General features: G+C 40.8%; 1 protein-coding gene across 7 annotated transcripts in view; it reads left to right on the forward strand.

Moving 5' to 3' along the window:
* SFSWAP (splicing factor SWAP) overlaps window positions 1-27,659 on the forward strand; it is a 96,222-nt gene that overhangs the window by 8,573 nt on the left and 59,990 nt on the right. For all 7 annotated transcript variants that reach the window (XM_035099213.3, XM_088659754.1, XM_035099207.3 and 4 more), the window contains 7 exons: window positions 1,156-1,244; window positions 3,296-3,521; window positions 4,567-4,673; window positions 7,007-7,142; window positions 24,599-24,845; window positions 26,919-27,050; window positions 27,410-27,503. In XM_035099213.3, coding sequence (XP_034955104.1) covers window positions 1,156-1,244; window positions 3,296-3,521; window positions 4,567-4,673; window positions 7,007-7,142; window positions 24,599-24,845; window positions 26,919-27,050; window positions 27,410-27,503 — 1,031 coding nt within the window. The remainder of the gene's footprint in view (window positions 1-1,155; window positions 1,245-3,295; window positions 3,522-4,566; window positions 4,674-7,006; window positions 7,143-24,598; window positions 24,846-26,918; window positions 27,051-27,409; window positions 27,504-27,659) is intronic.

The raw sequence follows: 27,659 nt of genomic DNA on the forward strand, positions 1-27,659 counted from the left end.
GAGGGTCCTCCACCCTCTGGAGAGCCTTCAGATGATGGGGAGGGGGCAGGGGAGGGAGCAAGTGTCTTTAAAAACAAAGCAAGTGAAAACCAGTGCAGATCATGGCTTGAAGTATAGTAAATATTGGGTGAAGTTTAATTGCATTATTTATTAACTGCACCTCTGTGCTTTTTGTTGTATCCTTAAGAATGCTTTAGGATTACATGCATTAAAGGACTAGGTGCCATTGTACTAGTGAGCCTCTCTATTTACTGATACTAATTGAGTTGAAAGGAATGAGAATTGTAGGATAGGAAGAGGCAGAGGGCAAGGAGAACAATCAGTTCAAAAGCCAGAAGGTGGATTGTATCAATATTCTCAAAAGATTTATTTCTAGCCATTTTCAATTGGCTCTTAATACTGTATATTCCTGCTTTTAAGACTACTTTTAAACCCAGGGAAATCTTCTCAAAAGTCGGGGGTTGTCTTATACGCCGGGTAGTATTTCTTATACGGCGAGTATATCCCAAACTCTCTATTTTAACTGGAAAAGTTGGGGGTCGTCTTATATGCCCAGTCGTCTTATACGCCGGAATATGCGGTAATTGGTTCTGATCCCATGAACCAGGTATGCTGGAATGGCACTTCATTGCAGGTGTTCTATGTCAGTTCCAGGAAACACAGTCTTGCTGTGATGGATTAATTGCTTTGCGATACAAAGATATATAATTTCCGCCATCCTTCTTTGTAAAGATGTGTGTATTTCAGGTGGTGAGGTTGAGAGCTTAATTACAGTCAATAAAAAAGAACCCCAAAGACAAGATATGTAGTAGACTGTCTGTGGCACATGTGGATTTTTAGTTGGATGATCTTCCGTTTGCGGGGTATGGAGTGGGAATTGCTATGAAGTTCCTGGGTGGTTTGAATGTTTCTGTTGTAAATAAACCCTGACAATCTGACTTTATTTGCTGTGCATAATTGCACAATTAATCGCAGGCATGAGATTTTTTGGTGGCAAGGATAGGCCAACCAAATAGGAACTATGAAACAAAAAATGAAATTATAAAAAGCATTAAAATATGTAGGAAAAAAATGACTGTTAATCATGTTAAGAATGTTTATGTGTGTTGTGTTTGAATTGCAAAACTAGCTATTATATCATTTTCTTATTAATAGCTGCGGCGGCCAAGGCAGAACATGTAGAGGAAAATGAAGAACCATTTGTTGCTCCTTTGGGACTGAATGTACCATCTGACGTTGAGCTGGTAAGTGTAGTATGTGTGTGTGTGTTTCAATGTCATATCTGAAACATTTTTAAAATGGCTGAGATTTTTGTTTTTCTGGAGTTACTTGTTATGCAGAAAGAGTTTGGCAATCAATTCTTTAAAAAAATTGTAAAATCTTCCTAGGAATCTTTTCAGAAGTCTTTCTGGTCAGTGCTTGGTGTTAATTGAAATCAGGAGTGCTTGGTGTTAATTGAAATCCGCCCTGACCAACAGGTGGAGGGGAACAGGCAGCCCCTTCCGGCGCCCGAATTAAGGCGCGCCACCAAACGTAAGGTCGGGAGGAGGCATTTCAGGGTGCCCAAACTCTTATGCTGGGCACGTAACAGGAAACGTCCACTCTCGGATTCTGTGAGTGACTGAGAGGTCATGTTTTCTGCTATCTCTGCACTGTAAATACTATGCACAATAAAACTCTTAAAGACAGAGTGGACATGGGTGTCTTTACTCAGGAGTAGTTGCAACAACACCATTACAGTCAGCTTTATGTGTGTAGACTCTGTGCAAATATTTTAGCACAGCTTAATAAGACTATGCTTCACCATCTTAAGAATCTGAAGACAGTGTGTTCAGTGTGTTTTCTGTAGACATAAGGAACTGCCAAAGTCCCCAGTTTTGTTCAGAGATAATCAGCATTAGCTTGTAGTGTGTATGCTTCCGCCATATCTGTAGATGCACCCGAAAGCATTTTTTTACAGGTCATTTTTCACTGACATATCAGTAGTACTAGCAATCATACCTGCCATATAAGACAACCTGTAATGCCTTTCAGTCAATATCTGGATTATTTACTGGGGTATTTTTTTTCTTAATATTTCCACAAAGGCAGATATATATCACAAAAATGTGTGTTTTAAGGTCTTTTCAACTATTGCACGTGTCCTTGAGTTGGATTTGTTGGTGTGGATTCTTCTTGTAATTCTTTTCCTTAAATATTGTTCCCCTGTTGCTTTTAAAATAACTGCACAATTGGAATTATGCTGAGTTGTTACATAAAGCTGTCAATATAAAATCTGATGCCAACTGTGTAAAGGAAATTGTGCAAAAGGCTGCAATGCATCTTTTTAGAATTATGGAGGTGTGTGTTTTTTTTTTTAAAAAAAGGATGAAAATGCATCTCATGTAGGTAATTAAGGAAAATAGAGCTAGTGAAGTGGAAAATTAAACAAAAATTCTGAGCAGTGTACTGCCATAGAGCTCTTAAAGCTCTTAAATGACACATTGCTTTGTATGGTTTAGTTCTTAGAAGGCTAAGTTGTCATAGTCAGCAATAGTGGACAGTGGTGCAGTCATTCTCTTCTCCGTTTAAGGAGGACCTAGTATATACATGCATTATGCTTCTTATTGTTCATCTCTGTGCATGGCATGCAGATGAAGGGCAGCTCTGAAACTAATGTTCTGCTATAAATACTGCTCATCAGAAAGTATGTCCTTGTGAAGTTCTTTTAGATAGTTCCTGTGCCTGTATTGGAAAAGAATCATAGTTGTTTATTGTTGTGGGCAAGCCAAAATGTTGGAGCCAAAATGGGTGTAGAAAAATGAATAACGTAGTTAATTTGAGCATCTTGATTGCTTTCTGAGCAGTTGAATTTGTAGTTACCCAAGCTTTCTAATCTAGATTTTGTAAAATGAGGTCTAGGAGCATTTTTTTGAAAGGTCTTGTACAGCTTGTCACTCCCCAAGCTGAACATGGTCCACCATCCGTGTATGAAGTAGAATTTCTACAGTTCTAGGTAGCAGTGACATAGTTTGGATGATATGGCATTTCCGTGCTCTCTGGCTTCTGTCACTGTGTTCTAAATGCTACTAGATACTGTGGGCACCAGTAGCTTAAGTTGTAAACTATGTTCGCCTTTGTATTAGAGTTTAAGAAAATGGAGTATATACTAGCTATTTTCATCTCAAGTGGTGAAGCTCAAAGTGGAGATACATCCCTTCTGATTTAGAGTGTGTTTGCTTCAATGGGAGTGGGGAAACTGTGGACAGATTCTCTAAAAGATAAACTGCACAATTATTTTCACTTCTTTTCCTAGCCACCGACAGCAAAAATGCATGCAATCATAGAACGGACTGCAAATTTCGTCTGCAAGCAGGGGGCTCAGTTTGAGATTATGTTGAAGGCAAAACAAGCTCGGAACTCTCAGTTTGACTTTTTGCGGTTTGACCACTACCTCAACCCTTACTACAAGTTTATTCAGAAAGCTATGAAGGAGGGGCGATATGCTGCCACTTCAGAAAAGAAAAAAGAAGAGGAAAAAAGTAGGTTTAATACTTTTTTAAAACGACACTGGCTGTGCAGCAGCTTATGTATTTCTTGTCTAAATTATTCCAGCATCTTGATGGATAAGAGAAGTGTTCTCTTAATTCTTGTTGTAAATATTGCATGCAGTTACCAAAGGCTATGTATCTTGCTGGCAGATAATTATGAGAAGTTTAAATATGTTAGAATAAGGGGCTTCCAGGGCATAGTCTAATATTCAGCTAAGTTGCTTTTTAATTTAAATCTGTTCTGAAAATGCCTAAAGTAGTAACTTCAGTCTTTACCTATGATGTGGCTCCCCTAAAGGTATAAGAAAGCAGGCCTTCAGGGAGCATTGTACTTGACACTCCAGTTAGAAAACTAAGTTAGATCATTTAAATAACATTATAAATGTATGTAATATGTAGTTCTATAATAATAATACTGTAAGTTGAGAATATTGTGCATTCATTCTGTTCTGCGAGGCTACATCATTGCAGACTCATTAGGACTTCTACAGGAAGCAGGTTATGCAAGGAGCAAATATGGATGCACAGCAATGGCCACTTGTGGTGGCATAAATAAGATGCACACTATTCAAATGTCTAAAAGGTTTTTGATGGAAATCTACTGTAACCCTCCTATTTGCAGGCTAGGTTTGTACCCAGAAGAAATGTGGCATTTCCTGTAGCCCTCCACTCCTCCTTCTGTGCTGTTCTGGACAGCCTTCTAATCCTCTGGAGCAGATTTTTTTCATAGAGCAGAGGGAGCTGCATTGGGAAGGGGGAATAGGAGAGAATTATTTATCCTCTCTTACATTAGCAGGTGCCTCTACTGGAACAAAAGCCGTTCCATGAGCAGGACAGCAGCCTTGGATTTCACACTTCATTCCTGTGCAACTTTTCTAATGAATACATTGGAAAGCTTTAGATATAGGGTTTAGAGAATTTGATATAATTATTGATTTCCTTATGAATCCTATAGCCTATGCATTTTAACATCCTGCAAGTCACTCCCTTCCATATCTCTGAAATGATAAAACACAACCATACAATTTTTAAACAGATGCAGGGGGTACTGATGATGAAGATGATGACTACGATGGAGATAACTATCTGCACCCAAGCCTCTTTGCTTCTAAAAAGCACAGTAGACTTGAAGAGCTTATGAAGGTATTTTGGCATGCAAAATTTCATTTTAGTGTTTTATATTTTGTTGAGCACCTGTTTTCTTTGTGAGACATCTCAGTTGATAGGTGTTCACAGAGTAGTTCCCTGAAGCCTAAGTTGGAATTTTATACTCTGAATTAGAGCTCTCTGTGCCATATCACAAGCTGCTTCTGAAATTCCCATGTGGGTTCTCCATGCAGCTTGGGGAGATGCTTTTTAGAATATACAGGCTCTGAAAGCCTACCTTGAGTTGTGTAACAAGTTGTATAATGAGTTGTGTAGCTTTTAGAATCTTGGCTAGTGATAACACAGTGTTTCCTAGCTGCCATCAGAAACTTTTTATTTTAATTAAACATATTTAAATAAAATAGCTGTTTAAATAATTTCAGTGACTCAGATGTTGTCATAAATCACAAGGTCAAACAGAAGATTCTTCTTGATTAGATTGACTCAGTTAAGAAAACATTTATATTGATTAATCAAGTGCAGTAAGAAAGATACATGTGTGTATATAGAGCTGGTGTGTAATTCACCTTTGCAAAATAGTATGATTTCATCTTTGAGCTTCAGTGGACTAAGATGTCAATGAAGGAGTCCATCCCTCAGTTGCACTATTTCTAGGATACATATAGTAGACCTGGATCTAATATGATGGGATATATATTGTTGAAGACAGGCTTCCACAGTTTGTGGCCTTATGAAATGACTGTTCCTCTAAAGTAGACAAAAATTGCAGGTGAGCCTGTTACTCCATTAGAAAATCCACTACTGGAGAAATACATGGTAGTAGGACTAACTTAAATGTTAGTGAGCAAACTTTCAAGTATTCCAGAACTCTTGCTCAGTCATAAGCAATTTAAAAAACAAACCAAAAATGGAGACGTATTAGAGGAGAACGAAGTCTGCAGCTTGCAATATTCTTAAAATGGAATTAGATGTTATGGGCTGACCCACTCATCGCTATAGCTGCCAAGTTTTCCCTTTTCTCGCGAGGAAGCCTATTCAGCATAAGGGAAAATCCCTTTAAAAAGGGATAACTTGGCAGCTATGCTCACCGCTTCACTTTTGTTTTGCAGACACTGGACTTTTTAAAAGATTTGCCCAGCAACATATTTTTCCTTCCCATTTTTTTCTTGAAAGTCCAGTCTGATGAAGCATTTTAATGAACTTGAAAGCTTGCTGGCATGATAATAATAATAATAATAATAATAATAATAATAATAATAATAATAATTTATACCCCACCCATCTGCCTGGGTTTCCCCAGTCACTCTGGGTGGCTTCCAGCAGAATATTAAAATACAATGATTCATCACTTATTAAAAGCTTCCCTAAACAGGGCTCCCTTCAGATGTCTTCTAAAAGTCTGATAGTTGTTTATTTCTTTGACATCTGATGGGAGGGTGTTCCACAGGGCAGGTGTAACTACAGAAAAGGCCCTCTGCCTGGTTCCCTGTATCTTCTTGCAGTGAGGGAACTGGCAGAAGGCCCTTGGCGCTGGACCTCAGTGTCCGGGCAGAACGATGGGGGTGGAGATGCTCCTTCAGGTATACAGGGCCAAGGCTGTTTAGGGCTTTAAAGGTCAGCACCAACACTTTGAATTGTGCCTGGAAACGTAGTGGGAGCCAATGTAGGTCCTTCATGTGGTCTCGGCGGCCACTCCCAGTTACCAGTCTCACTGCCGCATTCTGGATTAGTTGTAGTTTCTGGGTCAAATAATAATAATAATAATAATAATAATAATAATAATAATAATAATAATAATAATTTATTATTTGTACCCCGCCCATCTGGCTGGGTTTCCCCAGCCACTCTGGGCAGCTTCCAACAAAGATTAAAATACATTAAAATGTCACACATTAAAAACTTCCCTAAACAGGGCTGCCTTCAGATGTTTTCTAAATGTAGCCCCACGTAGAGCGCATTGCAGTAGTCTAAGCGGGAGATAAACAGAGCATGCACCACTCTGGCAAGACATCTTTGTGACCTTTTTGTTAGTATAGATTTAATAGTATTGCCATTGTGCTTGCACCTGTCCTGTTACTGGGATGTGCTTTGGAGAATGGGTTGGGCAAAGATTGTACTGATTTTAATCTTAAAGCATTGTATTAATGGGGAATAATAAACTTCACAGCTTTTATTGCAAATTCATAATAATTGCATTCACAACACAACAAAGCCTTTTGAAACAAATTCCAGGCATATAAAGTTTAAGTGCCCTTTTTGCAGCCTTTTCAAATGCCAATGTGGTAAATTAGGGGTAAGGAATTGGGTATGGTGGGGGCATTGAGAAAGAAATTCTGAACTTTTCATGCTTTGCTTTCCTCCCCCATCAGCCTTTAAAGGTGGTGGACCCTGATCACCCACTGGCAGTGCTCGTTCGCAAGGCTCAGGCTGAGAATAACTTGGTTGCCCCACAGCCAGCTGAGGGAGCAGCTGTTCAGTCGTCACAAATAGAATATTCTTCAGATCGTAAGTACATTGGGATAAGCAGATTAAGCATGTGAGAAGGTTTTTATTTATTAACAGGAGCTAGGAGAGGCAGAACTAATAATCACTAAATAGTATTTTGTAGATGTGCCATTGTTGTCTCAACAGTTTTTCCTTCACATGTTCAGTCAAGCTCCTTTAATGTATCTGTCAGGTTTAGAGACATGAATAGAATTCTCTTGTCGTTTTCTAATTGATCTCTCTGCTCTGCAAAGTTGCATTTTAAAGGCCAGTTTTTGTTTTCAACAGGAGCATACGTGCCCATTGTGTATAAGATCAAACTAATGCTTGCTTTGGAGACGCTGACAGCTTTCCTTTGGGAATATATATTCCCAGTTTTCCAAGAGGTTCAGAGTGACTTGTATATTTGATCTGTATGAAAATGTATTCAGGCATGTAGGGTGAAGTAGGTAAAGTCATGGTTAATGTATTCAGTGAAAGACAAAATTTGATTGAATGGTGAGCATTTTTAGATTGTGCTTGAAGGCATGAAAGAGGTGTTGCTGGCTTTGAAACTTTAGCAAATGTCTTCCTCAAGTGCATAATTTAGTTTTCTGTTCCTAACTTGTGCAAGAAACCTATGGCTGTATGTACCAGACTTTGGATTCCATGGGCATGTGTGGCAATTTTTTAAAATAGGTTGAAATAGGAGGCCTTATACACTCAAAATGACAGCATGTTTTCTTGATGAGATCCCAAATAAAGGCAGGCACCTCTTCAGAGCTGCTGGATATGGGATTCAATATTGCTTTCTAGTATCTGACCGTACCCTTTGCCCAGTCAGTCAGCCAGTGCCTAGAAATTGGATTGTGCGCTCTGGCCAATAGGGCTATTTCAGGATTCCCCTATATATCAGTTAGTTGCATCAGGCAATTTTGGTGCATTGTTAATATCTCACAATGGTGTCACTATCTGTATATTGGAATTGACGAACGATCAATACCGCATAGTGTCTCACCGCCCCCTGCCACTGGCTATCCCAAGATTCATGGTAGTAGTAGTATACATAAACGCGACTTGCAAGATGGCCTATTTTTAGGAGGCACCCTTCTTCTCTTTCAACAGATTAGTGTGCCTCAATCCACAATTTGGACTTGTTTTGGTGTGGAAAGCAGCGGTTGAATCATGAGGTCCTGCATTTATTTTGAACTAGTGTCTTCAGCTCGTTAAATAAACGGGCGCTAGAACGCATGCCGGCTCCTCGATCCGGTGCTCTGCGCAGCGCTGATCAGTGCCGTCCCGGCAGGCCGCCAGATCAAGGAAGCGGCCTGCCGGGTCGGCACCCAGCAGCGCTGCACGAAGCACCGGGGGACTGGCGGCGGGGAAGGCAGGCAGGCGCTTGCTCTATTGCCTGCTTGCATTCCCCACCGCCTGTCACACGAAGATCGGCGGGCGCTGCTGGCCGGGGTTTGTCAACCCTGGCAAACAGCGCCCGCCGATCTTCGGCTGTCCCCCGATGCACTACGGCTCGGGGAAGCAGGCAGGGAGACGCAACAGCCCGCAGCTTCCCGGGCTGTTGCGTCTCCCTGCCTGCTTCCCCAAACCAAAGCGCGCGGGGGGGGGGCTTTTCGCCGTTTGCCTTCCCCGAGCTAAGGGGGAGGCAAACGGCAAAAAGCCCCCGCCACGTCGCAATTCGGCTCCGGGACTGGCTTGGCGGTGGCGGGAAGAAGGGGAGGAATTCCTCCCCTTCTTCCCGCCACCGCCAAGCCAGTCCGCAGCGGGGGCTTTTCGCCGTTTGCCTTCCCCCCAGGGGGAGGCAAACGGTGAAAACCCCCGCCGCGCCATACTTCGGCTCGGGGACTGGCTTGGCTGCGGCGGGAAAAAGGGGAGGAATTCCTCCTCTTCTTGCCGCCGCCAAGCCAAAGACGGCTTCCCTTGGCGCCCGCTGCCGCTTCGGCTTCCTCGGGGAAGGCAAGCAGGCGGGCTGTCTGCCTGCTTGTGTTCGCCGAGGAAGCGCCGTCCCATGCCGGCGGTGCGCGGCAAGGCTGCCGGGGGGAGCGCTTCTTTCCCCCGCCGCCTCACCGCGCACCTCCAGCATGAGACTGGGCTTCGGAGCGGCGGTTGGCGGAGGTCCCTCCGTCCAATCCCTGTGTCTCTGGGGTACATGCACAGTACCCCAGGGACACATGGGACAACTTGGACTTTATTATATAGGATAAAATAAATGTGTGGCTCTTGTACTTTAGTTATTGCCTTCACTGCACATTAGAAGAGAGGTTGGGAGGTGTTTACAGTCTTTCATTTTCACCATGCAGAGGTCAGCTAGAAGAAATATTGTCATTCAAAGTAGCTCTCAAGAAACATGCTTGTCTTGCAACAGTAGACGGTCATTGATAAAAGTTGGCATGGCTGTCTCAACATTTTATGAAAAACAAAACTGATCAGACTGTCAGAAAAAACAGTTCTGGCCTCCTTTTGAAAGTATGTTTCTGATCTGTCGCTAGAGAATAAAACATGTAATTGTTCTGAACAGCATATAAATTTCAGTACTGCGTGTTCAGGTTGACTGTTGCTGCAAGGAAGAGAGCTTGCTTGAATGATTGTTTTTAATGTACACAAAAATATACTTTCCGGCAAACATTCAATCAGATGTCAGAAATTGAGGCTCAGGGGTTTCTGTGGAATCTTGGTAGTGACACAGTAGCAAAAATGCTTTATTGGTGAGACTGCAGTTGGCTAAAGCGCTTCAATATTACAATTCTGGAGTTATTCCACTGTAGTCAATAGGACGATTTCAAAGTGATTTGAAGAGTGCAAACTCAGCGTATATGCTGCTGATTCTAATTATGCAATCCATACAAAAATGGTTATGCAGATAATTTGAGTGTAATTTCATCTTGTTAAAAGATGAAGAATAGAAGATCTTTGATAAAGGGATGAAGGCTCAAAGGTTCATGTATGCCTTTCCTTTGCTCAGTGGTGTTCTTTTCTTTTTTCTAAAAAAAAAAAGAATTAGTAACTGATGGCTGTAATTTCTTCTTACTAATCATACTGATCTGCAGATACAGTACTGTGCTTGTATAGACAATATTTCAGTCTAGCTGAGACAAATGCAGGGCATTATGACTTGAGTGCCATAAATCACAATGATGTAGCGCAGGCATGCCCAACAGGTAGATCGTGATCTACCGGTAGATCACTGGTAAATCATTGGCTCCCCCAAAGAAGCTGAACAACTGTGGCTTCCCTAAAGAAAGTTCAACATTTTACCTTCCCCCTGAAAAAACTCAGCAACTTTGACTTGAACACCCCCAAAATGGACCTTCCTCCTTCCTAAAAAAAGCTCAAAAACTTTGACCTGAACCCCCCCAAAAGGGGTAGATCACTGCCAGTTTTTAACTCTGTGAGTAGATCACAGTCTCTTGGGAGTTGGCCACCCCTGTAGCTATATAAGTTAGCCAAATGGTAGTGGGGGTGGTAAGGGGCTGCATAGGTTCCTGAAACCCTGTTGCTTGATGACTGTATGTTCTTGGTATACTCACAGTCATTGCTGCTGCTTTGCAAGGCATTGGTCCTGTACATTTTTGTTCCAGGCCATAGGTGTTGGACAGTCACCTGCAGTTGATATGCAGTTTAAGTCCCAGGTCGTGACATTATCCATTCAGCTCACTTCTTCTCTGTGGAGTGGAGAGAACTCAGAGGTGGGAGGATTGAGGCGAATGGCCACAAGCATACGGTCTCCCAACAGTGGAGGTAGAACATGGCAATTCATCTTACTCCTCCCATCTCGAAGTTCTGTCCACTCCATAGAGAAGAACACCTATGGCCTGGAACGAAAAGGTATGACCCAACTACCATTTGAGCCTTTACCAGAGATCTTTTGTTCTTTGTCTTTTAACAAGATAAAATTACACTCTGTCAAATTATATGCAAAACAGTTTTTGTATGGATTGCATACACTGTTCGAGATCGTATGCCTCTGAATGTCAGTCGCTGGGAATCACGTGGGGAGAGTGCTGTGACACTCAAGTCCTGTTTGTGGGCTTCACATGGGCAACTGGCTTGTTATGAAATTCTGGACTAGATCTAGCAGGCCTCTTATATGGTGTGTGATGCAGCTGAAGCTATGCAGGGATGGTTCTGAATACAGTGGTACCTCGACTTACGAAGGCGATCCGTTCTGCAGCACTCTTCGTAAGTTGAATCCTTCGGTTGTCGAAGCGTCCATTTTGCACATGCGTGAAGCGCACTTCTGCGCATGCGCCGACCACGCATGCCACTTCTGCGAAGGCACAGAATGCACGTGCGATAAAAAGACTTCCGGGTTTGCCGACTTTGTAAGTCAAAACCTTCGGAAGTCGAGTCATTCGGATGTTGAGGTACCACTGTACAATGCCTCTTCCACCTGCGGATGTAAGAAGTCTCTAAATGGGATGTACAAACAGTAAGGCCCTAGGTTTGTCAATGGAAGTCAGGAGGGAGAGGACAAACTTGGTGCAAAACAAAAACCCACTTGGTGCCCTTTGTACATTCACAGTGAAATACTATGTCCAGTCAGAACTATGTACAGTAAGAACAACTGTCCTCGGTTCCATCATAGAGGAATGGTAGTAAATAAATACAAGAGTAAATGAATGTCAAGTCCATCTTACTTGGTGTGCTGTGCAGATACTTGATCTTTTACAGATACTTGATCTTTTACAGGTTGCAAACTTGCAATATTATAAGAAGAAAAAAACACAGGCGCTCTGGGTGCCATTTAGTACCAAATTTCCACTTGCACAGCACTATGAAGTACACATGACCTTGTTCATAACCAATTACATACCGGTATGAAGTAGCCTCATCGAAAGTACTTGTGTCTCATTTAAATAAGTAATCAATATATATTTTAAAACATGCAAGAGTTGGGTAGCTTGGAAAGAAATATAGAAAATTAATCTCAAAATTATTCAGAACCTATCAATGATTTCAAAGTGCAGTCTTCTCACACATACACCTCCCTCTGAAAATAAACCTGTCCATTCAAAAATGTACATTCTCTGGCCTGTAAAATGTATAAGTGATTATATTATAAATAAGTTGAGCAGTTTAACTGAGGAAAGGATAAAGTAAATGATCTAGGATAATGTGATATACAGGTGTAATATACTCATGGAACTTTGCTCTTGGTTGGAAGTAACAGCCTAGCATTTTTGTAGATAATACTTCTAGACAAACTTGCACAAACTACAGTAAGACAAGATAACCTTGGGAAATGGATAAATCAATTGAGAAAGTGCTTGCAGCTGATATTTCGAGACAAATGGAAAGGTTCAGTTTGAGCAAAAAAAAAAAAGTCAACCGGCAAATTGGTCTTTTAAAAGCATGTAGCATAATCCACAAGGCTGTCTCTCCAGACCAGTAACAAGATTGCTGTGATTTGCAACGAATAGTAAATTTCTCATTGACTTCAGTGAGAACAGGATCAGTGCCATTTAGTTTTGTTACAGGTGACACAGTGAAGAATTTCCTACAGTAGTGACAGGCAATGTCCCATTTACACGTGGTATTTTCATCTGTACTTGCAGCCACAGAAGGAATTGGCTTGCCAGATACTGCTGTTTGTAATTATGTCTGTTGTGATGCATCTTTGGGCATGATGTGCAGGAAATAATATGGAATCTTGTTATATAAGTGGAGATTGCATGGGAACTTGAGTGAACTGTCAAGTTTTTAAAAATCCTTCCCTAGAATTAGCAGGAATTTGGAATTGAGTCCAACAAAGATAGGCGTTACCCCTCCCTTAGGTCTGCTTTAAGCCCATATATTTAAAATGATAATCAACACATGTGATTAACTAGTGTTGACTGCAGTGATTTAAATATCGGTCCATTGCTCTGCAGAAATCACTCTGGACTTCAAACACAAATGTGATTACAGAAGTTTACTAATTAGTGTTAGTTTCTCTTACATCAGTTTTATGGTGATACGTTTACATTAACAGTATTGCTGTTTAAAAGGTTTCTGTAACTTTTATTAATTGTAAATGCCCTCTTATAGCAGGGGTTGAAATACAGTGTGCCTAGAGAGGTAGTTCCTGTTGCCCACAGGATACCCTCCCTCCCTCTTGCTGAAATTACGTGTATGCTTGAAAGATGCATCAGATTGTATCCAGTAAAATAGGTAGCAGAGAATTGTGGTGGTGGTGCTCGCTGCACTTTCTGCTGTTTGTAGATGATCCCATGGGCCCAGTAAATTTGGCAATCACTGCATTACAGTTTAGTTTGGGCATTTTAAAAGCAATCTTCTAGTTCATAGTCAGTTTCTTCCTGAAGCTTCAATGTTTAGTATCCCATTTCTTCTAAAAAGGAAGGCTAGGTGCAGATTGGTTGAATTTAAAGGTTTTCGGGATATAGCTGTGACCCTGTGGCTAATAAGAAAACTCATGACAACAAGGAACTGTTCGAGTGTACTCTATTGTTCTAGACCAGGAGCACCCACTCTGTGTATTGTATTTGTAATATGTTAATCTTCAGAGCATATACAGATTGTTTTCCTAAAAGTTGGCTATTCAGCAAGAAATTTTAAATATCTATAATCATATAATATACCTTATAGGTGCCCACATTTTGAGAGTAAAGCATGAAATGATTCATGCATTTTCCTGGAGTCTTACTCTTTTTCTTACACTCTTCTTTCAAGTGAAGAATGTTTCTTTTGCTCTCTTTATTGTTTGCATTTGTTTCCATTGAGAAGGATATTGATTTAAGTAAAGACAAACGAAGAGTTTCTTGTGTTTATAGTTTTCTCAAAGGAATAACTAATGTGACCATGTTATTTCTATCTGTTCTGTATTATCAGTGGCATAGTCGTTTTACTGCATACTAAATATTATAGTGAGTTAAGGGCCAAATGAATGAAGGTCGTAATGCTAATCACCAAAGAGTTGTCTTAATAAGTGATTCCTCTATCATTTTGCCTAAACCTAATTTTCTTAGTTATGCTAATTTCCTACAGCGTTGATAAAAAATATCCCTGAAGACATAATAAAATGAAAGTGGTAGCTGAAAGACAGAATGGGAAAATGTAGTCTAATCACCACAAAGCATATATTTTAATTTCAGTATGCCAGTGTACATTGTAGAGAATTGAGTTGTACTTTGTGTGGGTTTGTGAACATTTGGTTTTCAAGGCTTTAAAAAAGTTTTGCTTGAGGATCAAAATGGTTGGAGATGTTTGCTATTTGTACATGCAGTCACTGAAGAGTCATAGGAAACCTTATACTTAATAGGTAGGTTTACCTATTAAGAAGATATGAGCCGTTTTAGATCAGACCAAGGGCCTATTTAGTTCTGTATTCTCTTCCCACATCAGCCTTCTAGGTGACCATGGGAAGCGCATTGATGGGCTCGAGTTGCCCATGATGGGGATCAGCCCATCTAGCCCTTTAATGTCTATTTGATCTCCAGGGTCTCAGTCAGAGGCACTTCCCCATTACTTTCTTGCTATCTAGTAACTGGAGAGCTGGGGAGTAAATATGTAAAGTTCACACTCTACCAATGAGCTATGTTCCATTCTCATAATGGATATATCATGAGCCACGGAAAGTCCAGCCAGTGATAAGTAAGTACCCATCGTTCTTTGGTTTTGACCATTCACTGTATGCAGTGAATGATCCAATACTAGAGGGCTTAAAAAAGCATATGGTAGCTAAGATTCCCAGAATGCTAAACTGCATATTGAATTACTCATAATACAGAGCAATTTCCACACACTCCCCACTATTACAGGGTATGTCACTCTATTTGGTTTAGGTTTTCTTAACAGCCACTAAGGAAAACAAGGTCCAAATTTTCCCTACCAGAACCAGCGCCTAAAACCAGTGTTATTTGATAGAAAACTGCCTGTCTGAACCCTGCCAGACTCTGTTGTATAATTCAGTCTGCAACTCACTCTCGGCAAAAACTTCAGATGCAATCTAATATGATTCAGTCAGGACCAGATGATAAATTAAACATGCAAATAGGGTCTTATGCATTTTTAATCATGTAATGCTATTGTGTATGGAGCCAAATATTGAATACTCCCCACCAACTTGGTTTGCAGTTTTAGGCTCACATACTGGAGCCCCTTTTCCATGGCATATTTCTGGCATGTTGAATATGTCAGCATAAGTAGTCCTTCATATGCTGTTTTTGCAAATATAGTAGTTCAGATATGAAAGATGATAAGTATTTAAATTCTTGTTTTCCCTTCTCATATCTCTTTCCCCGTACTCATATGCACATGCATTGATGCTTACTCTTTTGGAAACAGTTGGCCTCCCTTGAAACCACTAGTGAGCAACATTTTCTGTCTCTCTAAGGAGGGGGATTCAGATCAGCAAGGAAAATGAGTGTTTTTAAATCAACAGTTTGAATAAAACTTCCTACTTTGTTCCTTGACAAGCAAGGGTATTTGTGGTTACAGCAGTTAAAACATTCTGGTTTGTAACTACAGTGGTACCTTGGTTGCTGAACTTCTTGAAACTTGTACGTTTCGGCTCCTGAACGACCAAAAACTGGAAGTGAGTGTTCTGGTTTTCGAACGATTTTCGGAAGCCGAATGTCTGGCACGGCTTCCAATTGGCTGCAAGATGCTCCTGCAGCCAATCAGAAGCCACACCTTGGTTTTCAAAAGGTTCTGATAGTCAAATGGACTCCTGGAACGCACTCTGTTTGAGAACCAAGGTACAACTGTACCTTTGAGAACCAAACATACCTTGGGTTTCGAGTAGCTTAGTTCTCGAACATTTTGGCTCCCAAACGCTGCAAACCTGGAAGTGAGTGTTCCGGTTTGCAAACTATTTTGGGAAGCCAAATGTCCGACGGGGCTTCCACAGCTTCCAATTGGCTGCAGGAGCTTCCTGCAGCCAATCAGAAGCCGTTCTTTGGTTTTCGATTGTTTTGGAAGTCGGAACAGACTTCTGGGAACGGATTCCATTCAACTTCCAAGGTACAACTGTAAACATGTTAGGCTGTTGCATTGTCTTACCGTAACTTAAATACTAAATAGATGTATTCTGACATAAACTTTTGTGAATGTATTATAGTGCACTGGAACGCCGCAGTACATTTTCTTTTTATAGGCTTTAAAATATCACCAGACTTTTTGTTCCTTAACACTACCTAGGAACTCAAACCAAAATCAAAACCTGCATGGCTTTTGCGCTAATGCTTTATATCTGGAGATGAGCAAGGCAGCTGAAATTAATGGGTTTCTGTTTTGGTTCTCTGTACACTTGCCAAATACATTAATCTGGATCACTTCAGTACAGACAAGGGCCACATTTCAGTACAGAGTTGGTTTGTTGAAGTTTCCAGAAGCAACGGGTGGTAATTATCAATGTTTCTCCATGAGATAGAAAACAATCTCCACACTCTTTGGATTGATAGTAATCAATATGCATAATTTGTCACAAAAATAAATACAACATATGATTGTCTTCGGATTGACTTAAACTAAGAATTCTTCTAACAGCACATACTGGAATGTGTTATGCATTTGGAATGCCAATTTGGATAACCAAAGAGGTGCTTTTCTCTAATTTCCAGTCTACTGTGTATTCCTACACTGAATTCTTTTAACTATAAAAGCTTTTTGTGTGATTCACATTTGAGCATTTATTTAGAGGGCTAAACTTGTATTCTCTTTTGTCTAGAAATTCTAATGTGTTTTTTGCACTCCACACTTGTAGAGGTCAAATATTTGCCCCACTCCTAAATTTAATGGTTCTTCTGAAGGTGTGCAGCAGTCATAGCGCATTCACAAGTACAGTGTGAGGTACCATGAAACTGAGGTGTATGTTATCCTCCCCCCCCCACACACCCCAAATTATAAATGCCTTGCTCATTCTTTGGCCAAAATAGCAGAAGATTTGGAGTGCAGTTGCTACTGCCAGGTCATTCAGTTTTACCTTTCCTTAAGCTTTGGCTGGTCCATCACTTTCTCCATGCCTTTCTTCAGTTTCAAGTGCAGATACTGTAAGAAAGCTTCATTTATTTAAAACAGTGTTTCTCAAACTTGGGTCCCCAACTGTTGTTGGACTACAGTTCCCATCATCCCTGACCACTGGTCCTGCTAGCTATGGATGATAAGAGTTGTAGTCCAACAACAGCTGGGGATCCAGGTTTGAGAAACGCTGCTTCAAATTTCCCCCCGGTTGAAATTAATAAAAAATTGAGATCAATAGAAAGCAAACAGTGCCTTCCCTCAGAGTTAAATCTAAAAGAGATGACACCAAATGAAAAAGGGGAGAGAGGAGGAAACAAAATACAAACACAGATACCAAGTTACAACATCTCCCCTTCCTAATGGTAATATTTTGATAGATCCAGAATTGGCCTCCACAGTCACTTATGGACTTATTGTTCGTGTTTATGGAAGACAATCTTACTTGGCTACGAGTGATCGCCAAAGAAGAAGATTTTGATAGAATTATGCTATGTAGATTCAGTTAACATTTTGGTGGTGTCTTACTGGATTTGATGGAGTGTTAAAGTGTGCTGTACTCAAACCTATTTACCCTGATGATTTCCTTGATGAAAGCACTGAAAATTAAGTTGTGCCCCTCCTCTTAAAAGGGCAAATAAGTGTTTTTTAATTCCTTTTGTCTCTAATCATTCACAGCCCAGAGTTGCATTTGAGTGCCAATAACTCAGTACTGGTGTATGTTGTTGCCTGTAAAAGGCTTATTGTCCAGTGTTCACCTTTTCCTTACTATTAGAAGTATGGCACACTTTAGCCCAAAGGGGGATTTTTTTTCTCTCTCTCTCTCTTTGAAAATTATTTTGCTTCTGAAACTTAATTTTTATCAGAACTCTGCAGATGTAGGTTTGTCAACATGGCACAGCATGAGATTGCCTTCTACTGTTAACTCTGCAGAGCTTAGCTTGACACCATGCTGTATTTTGGGAACAAAGCATTTATATACATACTAGCTAATTATTTTGCTTAGAGCACTTATTTTAATGGGTGTGTTTTTAGCTCTCGTGCGTGTGCACACACCCATCTTCATCAGGAACATTGTAACATTCATAGTGAATTGTACAAAAGGCATATGTTTTCAACAGAGGGGCCATAATTCAGTGGTAAATCACCTGCTTTCCATGCAGAAGGTACTACTTTAAGTCTCAGGCACCTCCAGTAGAAGGATCCAGGTAGGAACGATCCTTCCTCTGCCTCAGACTTGGAAGTGTTGCTGGTAGTCAGAGTAGACAACCCTGGACTAGAATGACTAATAGTCTGACCTAGTACAAGGGATCTTCCAGTAATCACTCTGTTCAAGCTGCATTTAAAAAACAACAACTAGTGACTTAAGAGAATGTTGCTTACTGGCAAATGGGAAACTGAAATGAATCTTAAATTGTAACACTTCAATCTCTTTCATGTGGCACCTTCTAAGTCTTAAAATTCTTCAAGAATACTTCAGAAAAGAGGGTGGGAATAGAGAGAGTGCCGCAGTAAAGGAATGCTGCTTGAAATCTGGGTTTAAACTTAAAACCTGCAGTTTTAAGGAGCAATTAACAAATGTTTTGTTGTAAAAAAAAACAATGTAACTAGGCCATTTTGTATATGTATATTTAATAAAAGAAGACTTAGCAGGTCATAAAACTTTCAAACATAAAAAAGTTTACACAATAACACTGTTTACACTGTCAAGGATTCTGAAGGTGATCAAGGTTGTACTCCCAATTTGTGTGGGATGACAGCCACTCTAGAAAATGTCCAGTATTTCCCTAGAACTAAGCACTATAGGAAAAAAGTATTAAGGGCCACAGGTTTTCATTGCTGTTCTTTCATCAAGCAATTTGGCTCTAGGAGTACCCCCAGAATTCCCAGGAATTTGAAACTATACACCTCCAAAACAAAGTGCATAGCTAACGCCCTCCTGGTGAGTTAAATGCAGCTGCATCTCAGGACTCAACAAGATAGAAGGCAAACAGGATGGGAAAGTACAAATGAGCCCAGTGTCAAAGCTTGACATGACTAAAATGTCCATGTTTGCAAGCATTTTGTTATTTTATCATCACTGCTACCTGTGTTACAGGAACTCCAATATAAAATAGCCCAGCTGTTATGGAATAATTTCCCCGCTGTCATGTGCAGCGAAAGGTCTGCATAATTCATACATTTTACAGGCACAAAAGAAATGAAGGTTTGTACCCTCCTAAGGAAAAAGAAAAGAACCTTTAAGTTCACAACTGTTAACGTGCTATTAAATTAAATATGCATGTAGGAATTCCTCATTTGTGAACTAGTATGTCACTGGTATCTGAAGAAGTGTGCATGCAAACGAAAGCTCATACCAATGAAAAACTTAGTTGGTCTCTAAGGTGCTACTGGAAGGATTTTTTTTGTTTTGTTTCGACTACATTAGACCAACACGGCTACCTACCTGTAACAGTTGTTGCTCGTGGAATTTTATTCCTTTGAACTACAGCTTCTCAAACTGGGCAACAGGGAGACACCCCTCCCCCCAGAAATTAATGCTCCTGCGTTAATAAATACAACTATTGGAAAAACACAACCAACAACTGAGTACAGGTAATTTACATCTTACGCAAGCGTTTGCTTCTGGGAAGCCATGCATATTCGCAAAAATGCCTAAAGTCAAAAACCTGCAGAACCGCCCTGCCCACCCCCAGCAAGGAGGGATGCTTAGCTGGCTTCTGGAAGACACATGTTCAGCTTGGGAGATGATTCGTAAAGGCTCTGGCAGCGTCCTGGAGTCCTCCCACCTCCTTCCCAAAGTCCTGTAAGTGCTTGGTCAGCTTTGGGAAGGAGGCACAAGGGCTCTGGCACCCTGTCAGAGCCCTTGCACTGACTTCCCTAAGCCGGGTAAGCCCGCAATCACAGCTTTGTAGGGGCAGGTGGAAACAAGTAAATGAAGAATGGGTTTCTTCCGCCCTCCGTTCATTTAATTATTTTCCGCCCATCCATGTAAAGCTGCGATCACGCAAGTTAAGTAAGCATAAGATGTGAGATACCTGTACAACTGAGCACACAGCAGTATAAGTGTTGCAAGAATAGAGACAATGAATCTCTAACAAAATATTGTTTTTGCTTGCTGGAAAAGTAGAATTTTGTATGGCGAGTTGACTACTTTGGCATCTATGGTGCAAACACGGTAACACTGAATTATTCAATAAAACTGAATGTTGGTAGCAGAGGGAGAACAGACTACAGTTTTTAAATAACTTACATAGTCAATACTCTGCCACTGCAAACATTAACTCAAAGAATTTTTTTTTAAAAAAAGTTTCCCAATTAAAATAACAGTCATTTAGCAAATACCCATTCACAATCCGTTGACATGACAAAGCCATGGATTAGGTCAGGTGTCACCAACCCAGTGCCCATAGATGCTATGGGACCTGCAAAGGCTTTCACTTCTGCTCATGGGCAGGGGCTCCAGACATAAGCTTTCTTTTTATTTTATTCTTAAAGTAAATCTCTAGCCCCTAAAGAAATGTGCAGGTACCTTCTAAGTAATTTCTGTAAAATGAGAATGAGTATGATGTGGTTATCCTGGTTGTGGGGTAGCTGCACATACAATAAGTATAAGGTTCATAGAATCACAGAATTGTAGAGTTGGAAGAGACCCTGTGGTTCCTCTAGTCCAGGCAACCCCAAACTTCGGCCCTCCAGATGTTTTGGAGTACAATTCCCATCTCCCCGACCACTGGTCCTGTTAGCTAGGGATCATGGGAGTTGTAGGCCAAAACATCTGGAGGGCCGCAGTTTGAGGATGCCTGCTCTAGTCCAGCCCCCTGTGATTCAGGAATCTCAACTAGATCATACAGGTCAGGTGGCCATTCAATTTCTGCTTGAAAACCTCCAAGGAACAAGAGTCCATCACCTCTTGTGAGAGTCTGTTCCATTGTTGAACAGCTTTCAGGAAGTTCTTTCTGGTGTTTAGTTGGAATCTCCTTTCTCATAACTTGAATCCAATGGTTTTGATCCAGCAGGAGTAAACAAGCTTGCTCCATCCTCCATGTGACAAGCACTTTAGATATTTGAAGATGGCTATCATGAAAGATCAGTCGTTAGAGCATGAGACTCTTAATCTCAGGGTTCGAACCCCATGTTTGGTGAAAGATTCCTGCATTTCAGGAGGTTGGACTTAGATGAACCTCGTGGTTTGTTCCAACTCTATGATTCTATAATCTCCTCTCAGACTCTTCTTTACTAGACTAAACATACCCAGGTTCCCTCAACCTCTTCTGCTCATGTTCCAGCTTGTCAATATCCTTCTTAAATTGTGGTGCCCAGAATTCGTCGTGGATGACTGTATTATGTATTTGTATTATGCTATGCTCCCCATTGCAGCCTTTTTGTGACTGTTGCCCCCAGCACTGCCCCACATATTGGTCATTTAAAAAACCCAAACATCTATTTCTCTACCAAATGATTTTTGCTGCAGCTGCTTTTTTTGGGGGGGGGGGTAATTAGGAGTATATCCTTTACCCAAATATGCCTCAAGTCATTGAAAAATTATCCTGCAGAAAACCTAAAACTTCTGTGCGCACTCTGACATTATCTATCTTTCATATATCGAGTATGATGAGTTTCCCACTCAAAATTGTCTAATTATCTGAACAGCCCAATTGCTGCTTAAGGATTTCCCTGCTCAAAGATAATCACATCTCTACCACAATGTGGCATCACAAGATCCATGCCCAGCATCTTAAAATGAATTGAATTTACCAGTACCAAGTCATCTAGAAACTTCATTTTAAGAGATGAGGGAAAAGGTCAGCCTTCAGCTGTTATGCTCACAAGCTTGTCAAGGAAAGATGCAGACAAAAACAATTTGCCCCAAAATGTAATAATGCTACAACTTTTGCCTGGAAATGATGAGGCTTCATACTTTAACTACTGGATTCCAGGGGAACCAGTTTTCCTTGAAGTAAAGCTAGCAGCCATAGCACAGAAAGGCTTTATATGCCAACAACAAACCTGACACACTTGCCTATTTTTATTTAAAGCATTTCTATATGCCCTTCATCAAATTTCTCCCGGGGCAGCTTATGACATTGCTTGTTAAGCAAGCTTTCTCCAATCTTTGAGGTTTCCATAAGAATCTTAAGCAAACAAAGGGTACCTGGAAGGCTTACAAATAAAATAAAGTCCAATACATTTTTCAGAACCATCCAGAGCTGATGCATCAAAATTGCAAGGCTTTTAGGAAGAAATCAAACATTTTCCCACTGACTTCTATGGTAAGCAATCGAGCTTAAGCTAAGTTGAATAACACATTTTCAAACCGACAGGTAACTTTCTGTCTTATTGACAAAATCACAATCAACTGCCCTGTGGGAAAAGAGGGCAACACCAACTAAGACCAGTATCAGCTGCTTTAGCAAGTTGAGGATACAAGCCGACATGGGATGAAAATTAAGTTCCTAGTGAGAAGTACTATACAGTGGTGCCTCGCTTAACGAATTCCCTGCTTAACAAAATTTCCGCTTAACGAAATGATTTTTCGAGCGGAGCTTGCCTCGTTAGACGAATGCGTTTTATGAAAAATTCGTCTAGCGAATCGCGGTTTCCCATAGGAATGCATTGAAATTCAATTAATGTGTTCCTATGGGCAAAAAAAAAATTCAAAAAAAATTTCAATGCATTCCTATGGGATTCACTAGACGAATTTTTCGCTATAAGAAAAGACCCGTGGAACGAATTAATTTCGTCTGGCGAGGCACCACTGTACCTTACATGATTCCTGGTGATTCAAATCAGAGGGCTTCAGCCACCTAGCTTTTATCAAACCAATATTAATGTCAGAAGAAACTGCTGTACAATAGGCATGCCTGGTACCGAAGTCAAACAACAAAAAGTCAGTCTATTTAATGTATGATTCTAATGTATTTTACCCACCTACATAGTCATTACTTAGGTTAGGTTACTTATCCTGGAGCAGTTGCTATTTTGCATATGTTATTCTGATTTTGCTAGAGATGAGAAGGGGGTGGGCAGGAAGCAGGGCAGGGCACCAGGGCTCCACCCACAAAACAAGAACATTTAATCAGCCATCCCTTTGGATTTGGAGAGTTTGGAAAGCACATCCTATGCACCTTAATTTTTATTTATTTTATTTTTTGGCAACCACAAGGGCTGAAAAGCTAAGGGAAGTCTGAGATTTTTAGAACAATGAATCCTGCACTTTTTACGTGCCTGCATGGAATCAGAGTATGCATACAAGTCTGGACATGATAGACAAGGAAGGGATTGGGAAATTCTTGCTGGTTCCAAAGTGACTGAATAGTGCACTTTTATAATTTTATTCTTGACATTTTAGCAGAATTGACTTTGACATCCATGAAAAGGGTTTCCAAAATTCATTTTGCATTAAGGTGGCCAACTCATGTCAAAACCAGTTTGCAGTACCAATGTTAAAGTTACTAAAGTTGTGGGTTTCAAATCCCTGCACTGTCACCTTTTTTGTTTCTAAACCTACCCCTTATTCTCCCTAATTTGATTACTTCTCTACGTCCTCTCCTAACCATCCTAAATGCTCACCCAATAAACATTTGTGTCTAAACAGAAAGGGCTGGCTGTTAACACTTGTTTCCTAGCAACTTGTTCTCCTGTTGGCTGGGAGTAGCTACCCAAGATCTTTTTGTTCTCCCCCCCCCTTTATTATTTTTTTTACAGATGGGGGCTGGGATCATAACCGTCCCGTGGGTAATCACTAGATTTGACAATAGTAGTTACTACATTTCTGTACTGTTGATTAATTGAAAGTAGTAATAAAAACTGTGTAGTAATTTTGGATTCCTTTATATGTATTAGCGGCATTGTACCTAACATTGTTCAGGAATTCTAAGAACCTCACCCCAGATCAGTGTGGTCCTGCTCTTTTATCTCAGGAAGCAACCTGCAAAATTTGGTTTTGATCCAAATGCATAGCAAACATATAGGAGATAAGCATATGCAAAGCAAGTTTTGAGCACTGTGCAGGCATGCTTGAAAGGCCTTCTGAAATTGATGCTGGGGAGAGTTCTACAGAATTTTAATGATGCTGAGAAGTCCAAATCCTAGCTGTATAACTTTATACAGTCAGAAAGAAAGCTACTACATTTTCCTAATTTTAATCAGGCAAGCATAGTTTTAATATACCTGAAAGGGCACACGAAAGTGAATTAAGTTGTGTAAGGGGGGGGGGATGGCAATTTCTTTAGATTCTTTGCACGTCTCTTCACTTCCTCATTCACTACAGTGCTGTTTCCATTTGGCCTTCGATGTGTCTGCCTCATTTCACCCGAATGTCTTGACAAAATGCTATTTCTCATTTTCTGCACAAGAAAAATGGATAACGCATTAGCAAGTTGGAAATTTTAACATAAGCGATGTTCCACTGGCGGTAGCAACAGTGCAGGGGATGGGTTGTGGGACCTTTTTGAATTCTTATTTTTTTTTGTTCCCTCTTCAAACTGCCTGAAATATTGATCATAAAGCTTTTTTTTTTGCAGCAACTGTGGCAGCCATGTATTACAGTTACTACATGCTGCCAGATGGATCATATTGCCTCGCCCCTCCACCCCCAGGAATTGACATGGCAACTTATTACAATGCACTACCAGCAGGAGTGACTGTGTCTAGCACTACAGGAGTAGCCACGATGACAGCACCACCTCCTCCTGGCACTACACCGCCACCATCTACAGAAGCAACTGATGACACCAGTGGTGTAATGCCTGCCACGACTACTTCAACAAGGTATCCTCTCTCTTTTTTGCCTTTCCATTTGAGTTTGGCTTTGAGCAAAAACATTTTCTATGGTTTCTGGCAATCCCAGGTCATGTTCAACAAAGGCCACACTGACACCCCACATTTACAGCACTGTGATGCCACTTTAAACCATTATGGAATTCTGGGAGCTGTAGCTTGTTAAGGGTAAAAGGTCAAGGGACCCTTGACAGTTAAGTCCAGTCGCGAACGACTCTGAGGTTGCGGCACTCATCTTGCTTTACAGGCCGAGGGAGCCACCGTTTGTCCTCTCCGCAGACAGTTTTTCTGTGTCATGTGACCAGCATGACTGAGCCGCTTCTGGTGCAATGGAACACCAACACCAGAGCAGCAGCAGCGCACGGAAACACCGTTTACCTTGCCTCCGGAGTGGTACCTATTAATCTACTTGCACTTTCGGCATGCTTTCGAACTGCTAGGTTGGCAGGAGCTGAGACCGAGCAATGGATGCTCACCCCGTCGCGGGGATTCGAACAGCTGACCTTTTGATTGGCAAGCCCAAAGGCTCAGTGGTTTTGGAGACCGCTGTCACTTCCCGGGGTTACAGTTCCCAGAGTGGTTTAACAATCCCTCATCACAGGGAACCCCGGGAATTGTAGCTGTTAATTGATGTGCACTGGAAGTAAGGATGTCTCCCTGCTGCCTTAAGATGTTTGGGCTTTGGTTTGTTGTTGTTGTCGTTTAGTCGTGTCCGACTCTTCGTGACCCCATGGACCATAGCACGCCAGGCACTTCTGTCTTCCACTGCCTCCCGCAGTTGGGTCAAACTCATGTTCGTAGCTTCGAGAACACTGTCCAACCATCTCGTCCTCTGTTGTCCCCTTCTCCTAGTGCCCTCCATCTTTCCCAACATCAGGGTCTTTTCCAGGGAGTCTTCTCTTCTCATGAAGTGGCCAAAGTATTGGAGCCTCAGCTTCAAGATCTGTCCTTCCAGTGAGCACTCAGGGCTGATTTCCTTCAGAATGGATAGGTTTGATCTTCTTGCAGTCCATGGGACTCTCAAGAGTCCCCTCCAGCACCATAATTCAAAAGCATCAATTCTTCGGCGATCAGCCTAAGCACCAAATGGGCAGCATACCCTTGCTGTCTTGCTTTGGTTCATGCATGACATACTCAGGGGTGTTCTCTATGTTTACTGGTTATTCTTTAAAAGTCTCCAATTAATCTTTCCAGTACACATAAACATATTTTTCCCTGACCGCAGTGGCTTGTAGCTTTGTTTGTTCAGTCCATTGTAGCTGTGACCCCATTATAAATCCACAGCTAGTTAATCGTTGTCTGAAATCTGTTCCAAGCACTAATGTTTTCTTGTTTGAAATTGATCTCTACTTTGTCAGTGTGTTAATTTAGCAAAACAATAAGCTGTGTGACATTAAGAGCACATTACACAAGGAGGAGTGGGCTTTTGTTTAGATTCTCATCTACTTAAAATATACCAGCGGTTATGCCAGTACTTCTGTGAAAGGTGTTCCAACACTTCTGTTATCCTTCCTGTTTATTGTGAAGGTTCTCTAAATGCCTTACAGTGTTATAACAGTGGACTATATTAAAAATGATAGTATAATAAAATGGGATCAGGATTGCATATACGGTGCATGCATGTAAATATTTTGGACTGAAGTAAGTTGCTGTCCCTTATGATTGCACAGAAAACTTTGACATATACAGCTGTTTTCTGATGAAAGTTATGAAATTGGTATGGTTTTAAAGAGGCCTTCAGATTTCTCTCACTCCGTGCTGCCCGGCACTGCTGTTAAAAAACTTTTTAAACCTTGTAAAGCCATAAATCTTGGTGCCCCAAAATGAACTGTTCAAATAAAGTGATGTTAGGCAGATTATTAAAAGTTTTAAATGTTTGCCTGGATTTTTCTAATGCAAAAGAGATAGCTCTGGCTTCTTTAATAAGCTCGTTTTGGGGGAGCAAATATTTCATAACTTAAAAATCAGTGGTGATTTTTTAAAAGTAAGTGCCGCCTCTGGCTTAGTAGGGCTGCATGTTATGTTCTCTGCCTATGTAAATAATAAAATGCTAATGTTTTTCAGCACAATTCCTTCTGTGGTTACCATCATCCCCCCACCCCCAGACATCCAGCCCGTGATTGACAAGTTAGCTGAATATGTTGCTAGGAATGGGATTAAATTTGAGACCAGTGTCCGTGCCAAGAATGATCTAAGGTGAGTGCAAGTGCCTTTTTTCTTAATTACTTCATTTTATGATGTGGTGTAAGTGAGCAGCTTGTCCCTCTCTTATTGACAGTCTGTTTTGCAAAGAAAGCTGTTGAGGGTAATGTGTTGTAATTCATTTTATTAAAATTCAAGGGACTACTTGAAGTTAATGATAAAGCATTATTGCCTAAGAATCTTGAAGCTTGTGCTTCTGAATGTATACCTTCTGGGCATTTAGGCATAAATTATTCTATTTCAGAATATCAGATAGCTTTTCTGTGCTTGGGGTGCTGGAATGCTAAATGATGGTTGATGTTTGCTATGTTGTGGTGTGTTTTTCCACAAATTGCATTTTTATTCCTTAACAGGTTTGAGTTCCTGCAACCTTGGCACCAGTACAATGCCTACTATGAATTTAAGAAGCAGTTTTTCCTTCAGAAAGAGGCCAGTGACAGCTCAAAGGTAGGCTTCTAAGAGTAGGAAGCAACAGTGTGACATCTTGCTTCATATGCTACGTACATAGGAACCTGACTAGAGCAGCCAAGAATAGAGAAACCACCTCTAGTAAATTTACTTAAAAAAAATTATATCCCACTTTTCCTTGCCAGACAACTTGCA

Source organism: Zootoca vivipara, chromosome 16 (genome assembly GCF_965207765.1).
Source record: "Zootoca vivipara chromosome 16, rZooViv2.hap1.1, whole genome shotgun sequence".
NCBI lineage: Eukaryota > Metazoa > Chordata > Lepidosauria > Squamata > Lacertidae > Zootoca > Zootoca vivipara.